At 48.4% G+C, this 17,611-nt stretch overlaps 1 protein-coding gene and 2 non-coding genes across 3 annotated transcripts; 2 read left to right on the top strand and 1 right to left on the bottom strand.

Annotated features, from left to right (window-relative positions):
- Positions 1-8,036: 8,036 nt before the first annotated feature.
- On the bottom strand, positions 8,037-10,350 carry LOC140406454 (uncharacterized). Its single transcript, XM_072494493.1, has one exon. The coding sequence runs from the start codon at positions 9,507-9,509 to the stop codon at positions 8,604-8,606; it is 906 nt and encodes a 301-aa protein (XP_072350594.1). The 5' UTR covers positions 9,510-10,350; the 3' UTR covers positions 8,037-8,603.
- A 5,366-nt stretch (positions 10,351-15,716) lies between these two features.
- On the top strand, positions 15,717-15,788 carry trnak-uuu (transfer RNA lysine (anticodon UUU)). Its single transcript has one exon. It is a non-coding gene; the product is annotated as a tRNA-Lys (tRNA).
- A 1,185-nt stretch (positions 15,789-16,973) lies between these two features.
- On the top strand, positions 16,974-17,045 carry trnae-cuc (transfer RNA glutamic acid (anticodon CUC)). Its single transcript has one exon. It is a non-coding gene; the product is annotated as a tRNA-Glu (tRNA).
- Positions 17,046-17,611: the final 566 nt, after the last annotated feature.

Below are 17,611 nucleotides of genomic sequence, written 5' to 3'. Positions count from 1 at the left end.
CTGATGGAATTAAAGGCAGATAAGTCTCTGGGACCTGATGGCTGCATCCTAGGGAATTAAAGAGATCATGGATGCATTGGTTATGATATTAAAGAATTCCCTGGATGCTGGAAGAGTCCTGTAGATTGGAAATACGCTAATGTAACTCCCCAACTCAAAAAGGGAGAGAGGCAAAAAGTAGGAAACTATTACCAATTAGCTTGACCTCTGTGGTGGGGAAGTTGCTGGAATCAATCATTAAGGATAGATGACTGAACATTTGGAAAGACAAAGCTCAATTGTCGGCATGGTTTTATGAAGGGAAGTCATGGCTGACAAACTTGCATGAGTTCTTTGAGGACGTAACCAGCGAGGTGGATGATGGGGATGTGGTATGTTATGGCTGGCATGGTAGCACAGTGGTTAGCACTGTCGCGTCACGGCGCCAGGGACCGGGGTTCGATTCCTGGCTTGGGTCACTGTCTGTGAGGAGTCTGAGTGAGTTTACCCCGGGTGCTCCGGTTTCCTCCCACAAGTCCCGGAAGACGTGCTTGTTAGGTAAATTGGACATTCTGAATTCTCCCTCAGTGTACCCGAACATGCGTGGAGTGTGACGACTCGGGGATTTTCACAGTAACTTCATTGCAGTGTTAATGTAAGCCTACTTGTGACACTAATAAAGATTATTATTATATCTACACTTCCAGAAGGTGTTAGAAAAGGTGCTGCATAAAAGATTGATCCAGAAAGTTAGATCGCAGGGGGTTGGGGGTAGAAAACTAGATTGGATTGAGGATTGACTGACTGACAGAAAGCAGAGGGTTGGGATAAATGGGTCCTCCTCTGACCGGAGAACTGTAACTGGTGGGGTGCCGCAGGGGTCAGTCCTCAACTGTTTACAATCTATATAAATGATCTGCAAGCAGGGACAGAGTGCAACATTGCAACATTTGTGGATGATACTAAAGCAGGTGGGAAAGCAGGCAGTGAAGAGGAGATAACAATGTTACAGACGGATATGGATAGGCTAGGAGATTGGGCCAAATATTGGCAGATGGGGTTTAATATAGATAAATGTGAGGTTATCCATTTTGGCCGAAAAAAATAGAATGACAATTTATTACCTAAATGGAAAGCAGATTCAAAATGCTTCTGGGCAGAGAGATCTGTGTGTCTTTGTTCATGAATCGCAGAAAATCAGTATATAGGTACAGCATGCAATTAAACAGGCAAATGGAATTTTAGCATTTACTACAAAAGGACTGTTGTATAAAAGTAGAGAAGTGTTGTTGTAATTGTCTTGGGTGAGACTTCCGGGTGCGGCGATGACCAGCTGAGTCGCACGTTTCGGCAGCTCCCTGTGAAACGGATTTTTGGGCTCTTGATAGGAGCCCCAACGGCAATTTTGACGGCTAAAAACACTGTGCGGTAAACCAGAAGGGAATCCCCCCTGGATACGGATGGAAAAAGGAGGAGAAAGTGGCCAGATTGCAGTGGATCCTTTAGAACAGCGGCAAGGAAGGCAAGCAAAAACCAAGATGGCGTCGGAAGGTGGCAGTTTAACATGGGGCCCTGAACAACAAGAGTTCTTGAAATGCTGTGTGGAAGAGATCAAAAAGGAAATGAAGAAAGAGCTGTTGGCCCCGATACTACAGGCGATCGAAGGGCTAAAGGAGGAACAAAAGACCCAGGAGCGGGAGCTTCGGGTCGTGAAGGCAAAGGCAGCCGAGAATGAGGACGACATACAGGGCCTGGTGGTGAAGACGGAGACGCAGGAGGCACATCAGAAACGATGTGTGGAAAGGTTGGAGGCACTGGAAAACAACGCAAGGAGGAACAACCTGAGGATTCTTGGTCTTCCTGAAGGTATAGAGGGAGCGGACGTCGGGGCATATGTGGTTTAGAGTAGATGTACGAGGCAAGTTTTTTACGCAGAGGGTAGTGGGTACCTGGAACTCGCTACCGGAGGAGGTAGTGGAAGCAGGGACGATAGGGACATTTAAGGGGCATCTTGACAAATATATGAATAGGATGGGAATAGAAGGATACGGACCCAGGAAGTGTAGAAGATTGTAGTTTAGTCGGGCAGTATGGTCGGCACGGGCTTGGAGGGCCGAAGGGCCTGTTCCTGTGCTGTACATTTCTTTGTTCTTTGTTTGTTGAGCACGATGCTGCACTCGTTAATGGGAGCGGAGGCCCCGGCGGGTCTGTTGGAGGTGGAGGGAGCATACTGAGTGATGGCGCGAGGACCGAGAGCAGGGGAAATTCCCAGAGCCATAGTGGTGAGATTCCTCCGTTTTAAGGATAGAGAAATGGTCCTTAGATGGGCGAAGAAAACTCGGAGCAGTAAATGGGAGAACGCGGTGATCCGCGTTTATCAAGACTGGAGTGCGGAGGTGGTGAGAAGGAGGGCGAGCTTTAATCGGGCCAAGGCGGTGCTTCATAAAAAGATAAAATTTGGAATGCTGCAACCGGCAAGACTGTGGGTCACATATCGAGGGAGGCACCACTACTTTGAGACGGCGGATGAAGCGTGGACTTTTATTGTGGAAGAAAAACTGGAATGAGCGGGTTATTAAAAAGAACGTTCGAACAAAGTGGTGGGGCGAATGTGGGCGGCAAAGAGGGGTTTTATGTACTAATCCTGCGATGTGGTAACTTTTCTCTCTCCCACAGGCGGTGATGGGGGGAGGAGGGGAGGTGGAGGAGATGGGGTGTTGGCCATTGGGGGCGGGGCCAAGGGAGAAGCGCGGGATTGGTTCCCGCGCTATGATAATCATGGCGGGAATAGAGAAGCAGGAAGGAGGGGGCGTCGCACGTTGCGAGCCGAGGTCACGGGGGGAAGCCGAGGTCAGCCAGAGTTTGCTGACTTCTGGGAGCAACATGGGGGGAGTAATTACGCTAGCGGGGGATCTAGCGGGGGGGGGGGTGGGAGGGGGGAATTACTGGGTTGCTGCTGCTGGGGAGAGGGGGGAGCTGGTATGGGAGAGGATGGGCGGGGGGGCACCGCCTGGGGGAGATACAGCTGCGTGGGAACCGGGTGAGGAGCTGGAAAAAGGTGATGGCTAATCGACAAGGGAGGGGGGGGGTAGGAAGCCCCCCAACTCGGCTGATCACGTGGAACGTGAGAGGGCTGAACGGGCCGATAAAGAGGGCACGGGTACTCGCACACCTTAAGAAACTTAAGGCAGATGTGGTTATGTTACAGGAAACGCACCTGAAACTGATAGACCAGGTTAGGCTACGCAAAGGATGGGTGGGGCAGGTGTTCCATTCGGGGCTAGATGCGAAAAACAGGGGGGTGGCTATATTAGTGGGGAAGCGGGTAATGTTCGAGGCAAAGACTATAGTGGTGGATAACGGGGGCAGATACGTGATGGTGAGTGGCAAACTACAGGGGGAGACGGTGGTTTTGGTAAACGTATATGCCCCGAACTGGGATGATGCCAATTTTATGAGGCGGATGCTAGGACGCATTCCGGACCTAGAGATGGGAAAGCTGATAATGGGGGGAGATTTTAATACGGTGTTGGAACCAGGGCTGGATAGGTCAAAGTCCAGGACTGGAAGGAGGCCGGCAGCAGCCAAGGTACTTAAAGATTTTATGGAGCAGATGGGAGGTGTAGACCCGTGGAGATTTAGCAGACCTAGGAGTAAGGAGTTCTCGTTTTTCTCCTATGTCCATAAAGTCTACTCGCGAATAGACTTTTTTGTGCTAGGTAGGGCATTGATCCCGAAGGTGAGGGGAACGGAGTATACGGCTATAGCCATTTCGGATCACGCTCCACACTGGGTGGACTTGGAGATAGGGGAGGAAACAGGAGGGCGCCCACCCTGGAGAATGGACATGGGACTAATGGCAGATGAGGGGGTGTGCCTAAGGGTGAGGGGGTGCATTGAAAAGTACTTGGAACTCAATGATAATGGGAGGTCCAGGTGGGAGTGGTCTGGGAGGCGTTGAAGGCGGTGGTTAGAGGGGAGCTGATATCAATAAGGGCACATAAAGGGAAGCAGGAGAGTAAGGAACGGGAGCGGTTGCTGCAAGAACTTTTGAGGGCGGACAGACAATATGCGGAAGCACCGGAGGAGGGACGGTACAGGGAAAGGCAAAGGCTACATGTAGAATTTGACTTGCTGACTACAGGCACTGCAGAGGCACAATGGAGGAAGGCACAGGGTGTACAGTACGAATATGGGGAGAAGGCGAGCAGGTTGCTGGCACACCAATTGAGGAAAAGGGGAGCAGCGAGGGAAATAGGGGGAGTGAGGGATGAGGAAGGAGAGATGGAGCGGGGAGCGGAGAGAGTGAATGGAGTGTTCAAGACATTTTATAAAAAATTATATGAAGCTCAACCCCCGGATGGGAGGGAGAGAATGATGGGCTTCTTGGATCGGCTGGAATTTCCCAAGGTGGAAGCGCAGGAAAGGGTGGGACTGGGAGCACAGATCGAGGTAGAAGAAGTGGTGAAATGAATTAGGAGCATGCAGGCGGGAAAGGCCCCGGGACCGGATGGATTCCCAGTCGAATTCTATAGAAAATATGTGGACTTGCTCGCCCCGGTACTGACAAGGACCTTTAATGAGGCAAAGGAAAGGGGACAACTGCCCCCGACTATGTCTGAAGCAACGATATCGCTTCTCTTAAAGAAGGAAAAGGACCCGCTACAATGCGGGTCCTATAGACCTATTTCCCTCCTAAATGTAGATGCCAAGGTCCTGGCCAAGGTAATGGCAATGAGAATAGAGGAATGTGTCCTGGGGGTGGTCCACGAGGACCAAACTGGGTTTGTGAAGGGGAGACAGCTGAACACGAATATACGGAGGTTGTTAGGGGTAATGATGATGGCCCCACCAGAGGGAGAAACGGAGATAGTAGTGGCGATGGATGCCGAGAAAGCATTTGATAAAGTGGAGTGGGATTATTTGTGGGAGGTGTTGAGGAGATTTGGTTTTGGAGAGGGGTATGTTAGATGGGTGCAGCTGTTGTATAGGGCCCCAGTGGCGAGCGTAGTCACGAATGGACGGGGATCTGCATATTTTCGGCTCCATAGAGGGACAAGGCAGGGATGCCCTCTGTCCCCATTATTGTTTGCACTGGCGATTGAGCCCCTGTCGATAGCGTTGAGGGGTTCCAAGAAGTGGAGGGGAGTACTTAGGGGAGGAGAAGAGCACCGGGTATCTTTGTATGCGGACGATTTGCTACTATACGTGGCGGACCCGGCGGAGGGGATGCCAGAAATAATGCGGATACTTGGGGAGTTTGGGGATTTTTCAGGGTATAAATTGAACATGGGGAAAAGTGAGTTGTTTGTGGTGCATCCAGGGGAGCAGAGTAGAGAAATAGAGGACCTACCGTTGAGGAAGGTAACAAGGGACTTTCGTTACCTGGGGATCCAGATAGCTAAGAATTGGGGCACATTGCATAGGTTAAATTTAACGCGGTTGGTGGAACAGATGGAGGAGGATTTCAAGAGATGGGATATGGTATCCCTGTCAATGGCAGGGAGGGTGCAGGCGGTTAAGATGGTGGTCCTCCCGAGATTCCTCTTTGTGTTTCAGTGCCTCCCGGTGGTGATCACGAAGGCTTTTTTTAAAAGGATTGAAAAGAGCATCACGGGTTTTGTGTGGGCCGGGAAGACCCCGAGAGTGAGGAAGGGATTCTTACAGCGTAGCAGGGATAGGGGGGGGCTGGCACTACCGAGCCTAAGTGAGCATTATTGGGCCGCTAATATTTCAATGGTGAGTAAGTGGATGGGAGAGGAGGAGGGAGCGGCGTGGAAGAGATTAGAGAGGGCGTCCTGTAGGGGGACTAGCCTACAGGCTATGGTGACAGCCCCATTGCCGTTCTCACCGAGGAACTACACCACAAGCCCGGTGGTGGTGGCTACACTGAAGATTTGGGGACAGTGGAGACGGCATAGGGGAAAGACTGGAGCCTTGGGGGGGGGTCCCCGATAAGAAACAACCATAGGTTTGCCCCGGGGGGAATGGATGGGGGATATGGAATGTGGCAAAGAGCAGGAATAACGCAACTGAAAGATCTGTTTGTGGATGGGAAGTTCGCGAGTCTGGGAGCGCTGACCGAGAAATATGGGTTGCCCCAAGGGAATGCATTCAGGTATATGCAACTGAGGGCTTTTGCGAGGCAACAGGTGAGGGAATTCCCGCAGCTCCCGACACAAGAGGTGCAGGACAGAGTGATCTCAAAGACATGGGTGGGGGATGGTAAGGTGTCAGATATATATAGGGAAATGAGGGACGAAGGGGAGACTATGGTAGATGAACTAAAAGGGAAATGGGAAGAAGAGCTGGGGGAGGAGATCAAGGAGGGGCTGTGGGCAGATGCCCTAAGCAGGGTAAACTCGTCGTCCTCGTGTGCCAGGCTAAGCCTGATTCAGTTTAAGGTATTACACAGGGCACATATGACTGGAGCACGGCTCAGTAAATTTTTTGGGGTGGAGGATAGGTGTGCGAGGTGCTCGAGAAGCCCAGCGAATCATACCCATATGTTTTGGTCATGCCCGGCACTACAGGGGTTTTGGATGGGGGTGACAAAGGTGCTTTCAAAAGTAGTAGGGGTCCGGGTCGAACCAAGCTGGGGGTTGGCTATATTTGGGGTTGCACAAGAGCCGGGAGTGCAGGAGGCGAGAGAGGCCGATGTTTTGGCCTTTGCGTCCCTAGTAGCCCGGCGCAGGATATTGCTAATGTGGAAAGAAGCCAAGCCCCCGGGGGTGGAGACCTGGATAAATGACATGGCGGGGTTTATAAAGCTAGAGCGGATTAAGTTCGTCCTAAGGGGGTCGGCTCAAGGGTTCACCAGGCGGTGGCAACCGTTCGTCGAATACCTTGCGGATAGATAGACGGAATGGGAAAAAGAAGGCAGCAGTAGCAGCCCAGGATCGGGGGGGGGGGGGGGGGGGGGGGGGGGGGGGGGGGGGGGGGGGGGGAGGAACCAGAAGGACTCTCAGGGTTGTTAATATATACTGTATAGTATGTATAGGTCGTTGCTACAGATAATTATATATTGGACTGTTAAATTATATTTTTGGAGAGTGTTACTTGTAACAAGGCATTTGCCAATTAGGGCTAGTTTTCATTTTTGTTATTTATTATTTATTCATTTTTTGTTTATAAAATAGGTCATTGTTATTTGTGTTGTTATAATATTGTGTAAAGGATGCACAATGTACTGTGTTGGTTGACCAAAAATTTTCAATAAAATATTTAATTTAAAAAAAAGTAATTGTCTTGGGTGTTGGTGAGACCACATCTGGAGTATGTTGTGCAGTTTTGGTTTCCTTATTTGAGGAAGGATGTGGTGGCATTGGAGGCAGTTCAGAGGAGGTTCATCAGATTGTTTCCGAGGAGAGATTAAACAGTTTGGTCTTTTACTCGCTGGAGTTTAGAAGAATGAGAGGGGATCTGATTGAGGTATTTAAAATACTAAAAGGGATTGATAAAGTAAACGTAGACCAAATGTTCCCCCTTGTGGGGCAATCTAGAACGAGAGGTCATGGATATAGGTTGAGGCGCAATAGATTTAGAACTGAGATGAGGAGGAACTAACTCTCGCAGAGGGTGGCAAATTTGTGGAACTCACTGCTTCATAGTGCGGTGGAATCTGAGTCATTAAATGGTTTCAAGGAGATAGATATATTTCTGATCAAAAATGGGTGAAAGGGATATGGGGAGCAAGTAGAGAGGTGGATTTGAGACCAGGAAGAGATCAGCCATGATCTGGTTGAATGGCGGAGCAGGCTCGAAGGACTGATTTGCCCACTTCTGCTCCTAATTCCTGTGTTCTATGTAAATCAGTTAACCTTAGAGTTAAAGTTTAAATATTGTTTTTGTTTGTTTTAACAAAGTTTGTTTATAAAATAACCAAGCCCTATTTCTTACATCATCACTACTGGAACAAATCGATCTTTCCACACAATCTTAAAACTTTAAAATGTTATGGTTCTGGTTCAGTCTCTTAGCTACCAGGTGTCCAGAACAATTGGACGTGAAACATTAACTTTGTTTCTCACTCCACAGATGGTGTCCGACTTGCTGCGTTTTTTCAGTTCTTTCTGTGTTTATTTTAGATCTACCTGTAGTGGGGGAAAAACAGTAACTTCATTTGAAGCCTACTGGTGACAATAAGTGATTTTCATTTCATTTACTGTCCAGGATAAAATAAAAGTCCTTCCTCAGCCTTTGTGGGTCATTTCTGTGGAAATCTGCTCTCCCAGGCTCAAAGAACACCAGCCCACTGGAAGCAAACTTTAAAAAAAATTTAGAGTACCCAACTCTTTTTTCCAATTAAGCGGCAATTTAATGTGGCCAATCCACCTATGCGGCACATGTTTTTGAGTTGTGGGGGTGAGCCCATGCAGACAAGGAGAATATGCAAACTCCACACAGACAGCGACCTGCAGCTGGCATCGAACCCGGATCCTCGGCGCCGTGAGGCAGCAGTGCTAACCACTGCATCACGTGCTGCCTCTTACTGGAAGCAAACTGTGAGAGTCCAGCAGGAAGAAACCCTCTGACCACCCCACTTCATCGACTGTCAGAATGAACATAGTGCAGTCCTGGATGTGATTAACAGCAGCAATAACAGCAGAATCCAGCTCCTGTAATCACTTGTGAACTCTCTGATGTGTCAGCAGATGGGATAACTGAGTGAATCTCTTCCCACACACGGAGCAGGTGAACGGTCTCTCCCCAGTGTGAACCCGCTGATGTGTCAGCAGGTGGGACAACTGAGTGAATCCCTTTCCACACACTGAGCAGGTGAATGGCCTCTCCCCAGTGTTAACTCGCTGATGTGTCAGCAGGTTGTCTAACCGAGTAAATCCCTTCCCACACTCAGAGCACGTGAACGGCCTCTCCCCAGTGTGAACTCGCTGATGTGTCAGCAGGTTGTCTAACCGAGTAAATCCCTTCCCACACTCAGAGCATGTGAACGGCCTCTCCCCAGTGTGAACTCGCTGGTGTCCCTGCAGGTCAGATGATTGAGTAAATCCCTTCCCACACACTGTGCAGGTAAACGGCCTCTCCCCGGTGTGAACTCGCTTGTGTCTCAGCAGGTTGGATGAATCACTGAATCCCTTCCCACAGTCAGAGCAGGTGAATGGCCTCTCCCCGGTGTGAACCTGCTGGTGTCTCTGCAGTGTGGATGACCGTCCAAACCTTTTGGTGCAGTGAGAGCAGCTGAATGGTCTCTCTTCAGTGTGAATGCGCTGGTGGACCATCAGTTCCTGAGACCTTTTGAAACAACTCCCACAGTCGGGGCATTTAAAGGGTCTCTCATTGGTGTGAGTGACATTATGTCTCAATAGGCTGGATAACTGAGCGAATCCCTTAGCACACACAGTGCAGGTGAATGGCTGCTCCCCAGTGTGAACTCGCTGGTGTGTCTGCAGGTTGGAAGAATCACTGAATTTCTGCCAACACTCAGTGCAGGTGAACAGCCTCTCTTCAGTGTGACTGTGTCCATGGGTTTCCAGCTCTGATGGGGATCCGAATCCCTGTCCACAGTCCATGGTTTATCCATGGTGAGGGTTTCCTCGTATCTCTCCAGGTTGGACAATCAGTTGAAGCCTTGTTCACACACAGAATACAGGTACGGTCTCTCCCCGCTGTGAATGGTGCAATGTTTTTTCAGCCTGTGCAACTGGTCAAAGCTCGTTCCAGTCAGTGAACTGGAACACTCTCAATCAGCTGTGTCTTGGTGCTTTTCTAGTCACACTGATGTTTAAAACCTTCTGCAGCCAGAACGGACAAAATGTTCCTTCTCGATTCAAAGGCCGAGGCATCGAGTGACACTGTCAGAGTTTGATGTGACGTTTGGTTTGAGATTTCTGCCAGTAATTCCTCACCTTCTAATATCCTTTAAAAGTTCACAAAAATCATCACCATCAGTACTGGATTGAAATTCAGGACAGACAATTCTCATTTCCATGGAACATACTCTCATTTTGCAAAAGCAGTAACTCTCACTGCATTCTCACTCTGCTGTATCTAATATTGACCCTCCCAATTCTCCTGAAGGTGCTGATTCAGGCTGATTGACAGATCCCTGCTCACTGCTTCCTGTCATGCAGGCTGCCAGACAGATATATGTTTACATTACTGGACTGAAAACATGTGTAATCTGCAGATTGGATTCAGTTCTATTCCCTTCAGTTACTGAAAGTCATAATGCCCTCCCCGAATGAGGAAAGAAATGGAAAGGGGTAAACATTGATTTGCTCCCAGATATTACACAGAGTTTTACTCTGAAGTCCAACTTCCGCTGACGTCACAATGCTTTCACTCTGCTCCGCGGTGACGTCTCAGGCTTATAGGGCGCAGGCCCGGAGATGGCGGCCCCGTCCCCACCCCTTGATCGCTTCTCCCCCCTCACCACCTAGAGACAAGCCAGGCAAACAGACGACGGCTCCGGCCAGAGCGTGAAGTCGCACGGTGACCTCCCCCCTCCCTCCCCCCCGCCCCGGGACTGCGCATGTGCAGAGGTGCCTTTCTTGACCTTCCTGCTGAACAGTACGAAGTCAGATGAAGGAGCAGCGCTCTGAAAGCTTGTGACATCGAAACAAACCTGTTGGACTTTAACCTGGTGTTGTAAGACTTCGTACTGTGCTCACCCCAGTCCAACGCCGGTATCTCCACATCATGGCTTCCTGCTGAAGGTATTGACCAATGGGAACTGTTGGATAACCGGAAGGACTCTGGCCCTCTAGTCAATCAGAGCGCGGCCTTTGTGTTAATGAAGAGCGAGCTTCACACAGACTGAAGCTTCCTCATGTCTCCAACATCTGTAAGTAAAAAACTTATTTTCTCCCCCTTTCCATTTCTTTTCTCATTCTCACCTTCATTTGGTCACTTGCAGCAACTGAAGGGAAAGGAAGTGAATCCAGGGAGGGTGCAGACTCTGGAAAGTTTGACCCAGGTTTCTCTCTCTCTTAAAGACATTGTGTGGAGATGCCGGTGTTGGACTGGGGTGGGCACAGTAAGAAGTCTTACAACACCAGGTTAAAATGCAACAGGTTTGTTTAGAATCAATAGCTTTTGAAACGCAGCTCCTTCCTCGGGTGGCATTAAAGACATTGACATCCTTTGCTCCCTCAGCTTGACATATTTATTTGTCCGGCTAAAATGATGGTCTCTTTCCCAATGTTTCCAATTAAAGGCCTGGTTTCCCCAGGAGATAAGAACATAACAAAATAAGAACTACACGGGTTGAGACGGGTCAGAATCTCAGGAAAAGCCAGTCTTATTCAAGTGAGAATGCAGAGTGCTGGACCGCGCCCTTGAAAAGGGGTTTTTGGTTAATGGGATTTTGTTTATGAATAGTAACAGTTAAGGGGGAATTCATTCAGTGTTATACATAGATAAGTGTCGCTGTGGGGTGTCTTTATGTTTGTAATTGATAAAAATTCTTGCTGTGGGTGTATATATTTGTTAACTATGTTCTTAGAATAAAGCTTGTTTTGATTAAAATTGCCCCAATTAAGGGGCAATTTAGCATGGCCAATCCACCTATCCTGCACATCTTTTTGGTTTGTGGGGGTGAAACGCATGGGGAGAATGTGCAAACTCCTCATGTGCAGTGACCTGGGGCCGGGATCGAACCCGGATCCTTGGCGCCGTGAGGCAGCAGTGCCACTGCACCACCGTGCCATCCAACACTCGGTATTTCAGTGGGAGACTATTTAATGTTAACTAGAACTGGGTGAAAGTCAAGATTCCCTTCCCATACAGCCCTCCTGAAGTCAGGTTCTATTTCACCGAGTGAGTGTCCCTCTCCAGTTCTCAGCTTCACTCTGGGAACATACAGCTGGGTGAAGCTGTTTCAGGTCCTCCTTCTCTAACTCAGCATGGGACGTTTAAAATATTTTTAATATTGTGGTGAGGATGAGGGGGGCTGGTGTCCATATTCACTGTCACCCCGATTCCTGTTTCAGAGACATGAAAAGGGAGAAAGGGGTCTGTGATTGGTCGGGTGGTGACCTTTTCCCTGAGCCTAGTGGATGAGGATAGTTCTCCACCGATTTACCCCCCCCCCCCCCACCTCCTCCCCTTTCTGCCTGGGTCTCAGCCTATCCTGTATCCCTGGCCTGGGTGACCACACACACACAAACCAGCATTTCCTCATTGCATAGAAGAGGCAGAGCAGAGGGGGAAGTGCTTTCAACTTGACTGACCCAGCAAGAGCCAGAGGCCACCTCCTCTGGTTTCGGAGACAGCAGCTACGAGGGTCACGGTTTCAGAGACAGCAGCCATGAGGGTCACCTCCTCTGGTTTAGAATACAGCAGCTATGAGGGTCACCTCTGGTTTCGGAGACAGCAGCTACGAGGGTCACCTCCTCTGGTTTCGGAGACAGCAGCTACGAGGGTCACCTCTTCTGGTTTCGGAGACAGCAGCTACGAGGGTCACCTCCTCTGGTTTCGGAGACAGCAGCTACGAGGGTCACCTCCTCTGGTTTCGGAGACAGCAGCCATGAGGGTCACCTCCTCTGGTTTCGGAGACAGCAGCTATGAGGGTCACCTCCTCTGGTTTCGGAGACAGCAGCTATGAGGGTCACCTCCTCTGGTTTCGGAGACAGCAGCCATGAGGGTCACCTCCTCTGGTTTCGGAGACAGCAGCTACGAGGGTCACTGCCTCTGGTTTCGGAGACAGCAGCTACGAGGGTCACCTCCTCTGGTTTCAGAGACAGCAGCTACGAGGGTCACCTCCTCTGGTTTCGGAGACAGCAGCCATGAGGGTCACTGCCTCTGGTTTCAGAGACAGCCACCACGAGGGTCACCTCCTCTGGTTTTGGAGACAGCAGCCATGAGGGTCACCTCCTCTGGTTTCAGAGACAGCAGCCACGAGGGTCACCTCCTCTGGTTTCAGAGACAGCAGCTACGAGGGTCACCTCCTCTGGTTTCGGAGACAGCAGCCATGAGAGTCACCGCCTCTGGTTTCGGAGACAGCAGCTATGAGGGTCACCTCCTCTGGTTTCGGAGACAGCAGCCATGAGGGTCACCTCCTCTGGTTTCGGAGACAGCAGCTATGAGGGTCACTGCCTCTGGTTTCGGAGACAGCAGCCACGAGGGTCACCTCCTCTGGCTTCGGAGACAGCAGCCATGAGGGTCACCGCCTCTGGTTTCGGAGACAGCAGCTACGAGGGTCACCTCCTCTGGTTTCGGAGACAGCAGCTATGAGGGTCACTGCCTCTGGTTTCAGAGACAGCAGCTACGAGGGTCACTGCCTCTGGTTTCAGAGACAGCAGCCACGAGGGTCACCTCCTCTGGTTTCGGAGACAGCAGCCATGAGAGCTGTTGCTGCTGATTTGTTCCCGAAGCTGTCGGATTTGATCTAAACCGAGGATGTGGTCTGCTTCAGGGGAGGTGACAGTTTTTTGTTGAACTAATTCCTTTAACAGCCTCCTTACATCTTCTAATTCCTCACCCAGTCGGTATTATGTCTGTAATTCAATATTTTATTCCAGAGTTTGGTAAAGTTTTTTTTCTGATATAACTCTTACTTGTGACAATAAAGATTATTATTATTATTGACATGTGCCTCCTGTTTCAATCGTTTTTTTAAATTTAAAACATTCAATTCTGTTTTTCCCAATTAAGGGGCAATTTTAGTATGGCCAATCCATCTAACCTGCACATCATTTTGGGTTCTGGGGGTGAGACCCACGCAGACAAGGGGAGAATGTGCAAACTCCACACGGACAGTGACCCAGAGTCGGGATCGAACCTGGGACCTCGGCGCCGTGATGCAGCAGTGCTAACCACTCTCCACCGTGCCGCCCCTCCTGTTTCAATCATAACTGATTGTGTCGGACAGCATATGGACGCATAATTCCCAGGTACCCTGGATGACAATGGCTGAGAATTTTACGGCCTATAACGAAGTGTAAGACAGCTGTGTCAGCTAAGTGCCAAGTTCAGACCCTGACAAACTAGACAAAGCTAAGAATCCACATAATCGTATCATACAAGACCAGAAGAGGGAAAATAGTGCCTGACCTTAGTAAAACCTGATAACAAAGCCACGATCCAGGAATGTCCCAATAACACAACCTCCTCATGACCTAGGTCCATCTGCGTCAAGGCATCATGAGGGCAGAGGTGAAAAACAAAATAGGACCACGTCTTAAATCCTCTAAAGACAAAATACTGCAAATAAGCCGAGTCAAGGTCTTTCTATGACAACATGGTTGATCAGAAGTTATGACTGTATTGACATTTTTGAACAAGTTCTGTTTTTGTAAAATGATACAGCTTTTGTATAAATATTGAACGTTTTCTCCATGTCTTTGCGAGCTTGAGAAAGAATGAGCAGGTTTACCTTAACAGCTCTCTCTCTCTCTAACCTGTAGCCATCTGCATGCAGACTTTGGTCAATAAAGACGAAGTTAGTTTTATCGAAACCAAGGTGTAAAGTTGTTTTTTTCACAGTCTTGAAGGAGGAAAAATTTTAAAAGACGACAGTCAGCATGGATTTATGAAAGGGAAAATCATGCTTGACAAATCGACTGGAATTCAGCAAAATGAGGGAGATGTTGACGCGGAGCTGGGTTCGATTCCCGGGCAGGGAATGATGCTTTATTGTTGTCCAGCAAACCGTTCAACGAAGCTGAATCGCAGTTTCACAGAAAAGAGCTCTGCCAGAATCAGTTAAGTGAGATTTGTTGTTTCACATCAGAGCTTAAAAAGTCCAAGTGCAGCAGGTCGAGAACAAGTACAGATGCTGGAAGAGACGGAGAGATGTTGACGTCAGCCAAAATGTGGGTGGTAATGGGCCAGATGTTATTGCTCACCAGACACAAGTATCTCCCAGATTTGGGTGCAAATCTCGGGTGTGGCATCAGGAAAATTTCTCACTCAAATTATTCAGTGCATTGAGGTCTCAGGAGCTGAATACAACGAAAGAAGCATAAGTCATTTAGGGATTATGTAAATGCTGCGCGGAGGTTAAGTGAGAGGGGTATAATCTACCTGCATGTTTCTGAGCCTGTGCTCGGTGTATTGGGAGGTTTGCTCCTGGTTGGAGTGTCCACGGGATGGGCAGTAACCCGCTAATTGAAGTTGCAGTCCCCGCGTTCTGCTGGCAGCGGGTGAATGGAGAGTTTGGGTAAAATCCTGCTGCTTGTCCCTCTCTCACCCACTGTGGAGCCGGGGAAGAAAGAATCTCATTCAAAACTTGTGGAAGTATAAATGTCACAAGGCTGTGAGATGACGTGTGTTAATGTTTAACAACAAATCGGAACGTGGAAGCTTTGCCTCATAGTTACAGATGAGTAAGTTTCTTGCTTATGCCCAGTATGAAACAGGGGAGTTTGTGGATGTTAAGCAAACGTGAGTTTCACGTCAGAAAAAGATCAACAAAAATTCTAATATTGATCAAAACTTAATTGCGGAAAGGATTAACTGTCAATGTTTTGAAAAATTGAAATGAGTTATTTGGAATTACTAATGAATGTCCGCCGGATAAGTTTCACAGCAGCCACAGTGATAAGGTTGGTGGGTTTAGGAAATTGGAAGTTACACATGAGCAGCTTTTGGGACTATTTCACCTCACTGTCGATTTCATGTTCCAGCGAACAACAATCGGTGTTGTGATTGGCTGAAGATGTCACTTGTGTTCATTTAAAACATGTAATTTTGTATACTTCGAATGAAAACTCGGAAATCAAAATAAAAGGTGAGTGATATACTGTCAACCTAGGTTACATTTTTTGTCGTTAGTTTCCCTGGTGGTCTAGTGGTTAGGATTCGGCGCTTTTACTGCCGCGGCCCGGGTTCGATTCCCGGTCAGGGAATCATCAATTGTTGTTGTCCAGCAGAATGTTCAATGAAACTGAATCGCAGTTTCACAGAAAAGAGCTCTGCCAGAATCAGTTCAGTGACATTTGTTGTTTCACATCAGAGCTGAAAAAGTCACAAGTGCAGCAGGTCGAGAACAAAGACAGGGGCAGGAAGAAACGGACAGTGATTGGCTGCAAAGTGAGAGAGATTATGAAGCAAGCGAAAATTTGAGTGGTATTGGGCCAGATTTTGATGCTCACACAGACACAATAATCCCCCCTCCCCCCACGTGACAAGAAAACTTCGAACTCAAATTATTCAGTCCATTGAGGTCACAGGAGCTGAATACAACAGAAGAAGCTCAAAGGAAATGATACTCACTGAGGGATTGTGTAAATTCTGCGCGGAGGTTAAGTGAGCAGGGTATAATCTACCTGCATGTTTCTGAGCCTGTGCTCGGTGTATTGGGAGCTTTGGTCCTGGTTACAGTGTCCCCGGGATGGGCAGTTAGCCGCTGATTGAAGCTGCAGTCCCCGCGTTCTGCTGGCAGCGGGTGAATGGAGAATTAGGGTAAAATCCTGCTGCTTGTCCCTCTCTCACCCACTGTGAAGCCGGGCAAGAGAGAAACACATTCCAAACTTGTAAAAGTGTAAATGTCACAAGGCTGTGAGATGACGTGTTGTGTTAATGTTTAACAACAAATCGGAACGAGGAAGCTTTACCTCATAATTACAGATGAGTAAGTTTTAATGTTCGTGCCCTGTCTGAAACAGGGGAGTTTGTGTCTGTTCAGCAAACGTGATAGTTTCACTTCAGAAAAAGATCAACATAAACTGGAAACTTCAAATTTTGATCAAAACTTAATTGCGACAAAAAATGTTTTTAACAATTGAAATGAGTTATTTCTATTTACTGATGAATGTCTGCCGGATGTTGCGTTGTGAGTTTCACAGGAGCCACAGTGATCAAGTTGGTGGGTTTTGGAAATTGGAAGTTACACATGAGCAGCTTGTTGGGCTATTTCACCTCACTGTCGATTTCATGTTCCAGCGAACAACAATTGCTGTTGTGATTAGCTAAAGATGTCACTTCTGTTCATTCTAAATATGTAATTTTGTATATTTCTAATTAAACCTGGGAAATAAGAATGAAAGGCGAATGATATACTGTCAGACGGGTTAAAACCTTGTTTGTCAGTTTCCCTGGTTGTCTAGTGGTTAGGATTCGGCGCTCTCACCGCCGCGGCCCGGGTTCAATTCCCGTTCAGGGAACGATGAATTATTATTGTCCACCAAACTATTCAACGAAGCTGAATCGCAGTTTCACAGAAAATAGCTCTGCCAGAATCAGTTAAGTGATATTTGTCGTTTCACATCAGAGCTTAAAAAGTCACAAGTGCATCAGGTCGAGAACAAATACAGAGGCAGGAAGAAACGGACAGTGATTGGCTGCAATGCAAGTGAGAGAGATGTTGACGCATCGCAAATCTGCGTGGTGTTGGGTCAGATGTTATTGCTCTCACAGACAGAAATATCTCCCCGATCTCGGTGCAAATCTCCAACGTGACGACAAGAAAACTTCTCACTGAAATTATTCAGTCCATTGAGGTCACAGGATCTGAATACAACAGAAGAAGCTCAAAGGATGTTCCACTGACTGAGGGATTGTGTAAATGCTGTTCGGAGGTTAAGTGAGCGGGGTATAATCTACCTGCATGTTTCTGAGCCTGTGCTCGGTGTATTGGGAGCTTTGCTCCTGGTTGGAGTGTCCCCGGGATGGGCAGTAACCCGCTGATTGAAGCTGCAGTCCCCGCGTTCGGGGAAAATCCTGCTGCTTG

Source organism: Scyliorhinus torazame, unplaced genomic scaffold (assembly GCF_047496885.1).
Source record: "Scyliorhinus torazame isolate Kashiwa2021f unplaced genomic scaffold, sScyTor2.1 scaffold_546, whole genome shotgun sequence".
NCBI lineage: Eukaryota > Metazoa > Chordata > Chondrichthyes > Carcharhiniformes > Scyliorhinidae > Scyliorhinus > Scyliorhinus torazame.
The sequence above is the reverse complement of the archived record's forward strand: the minus strand, read 5'-3'. Positions and strand labels throughout refer to the sequence as shown.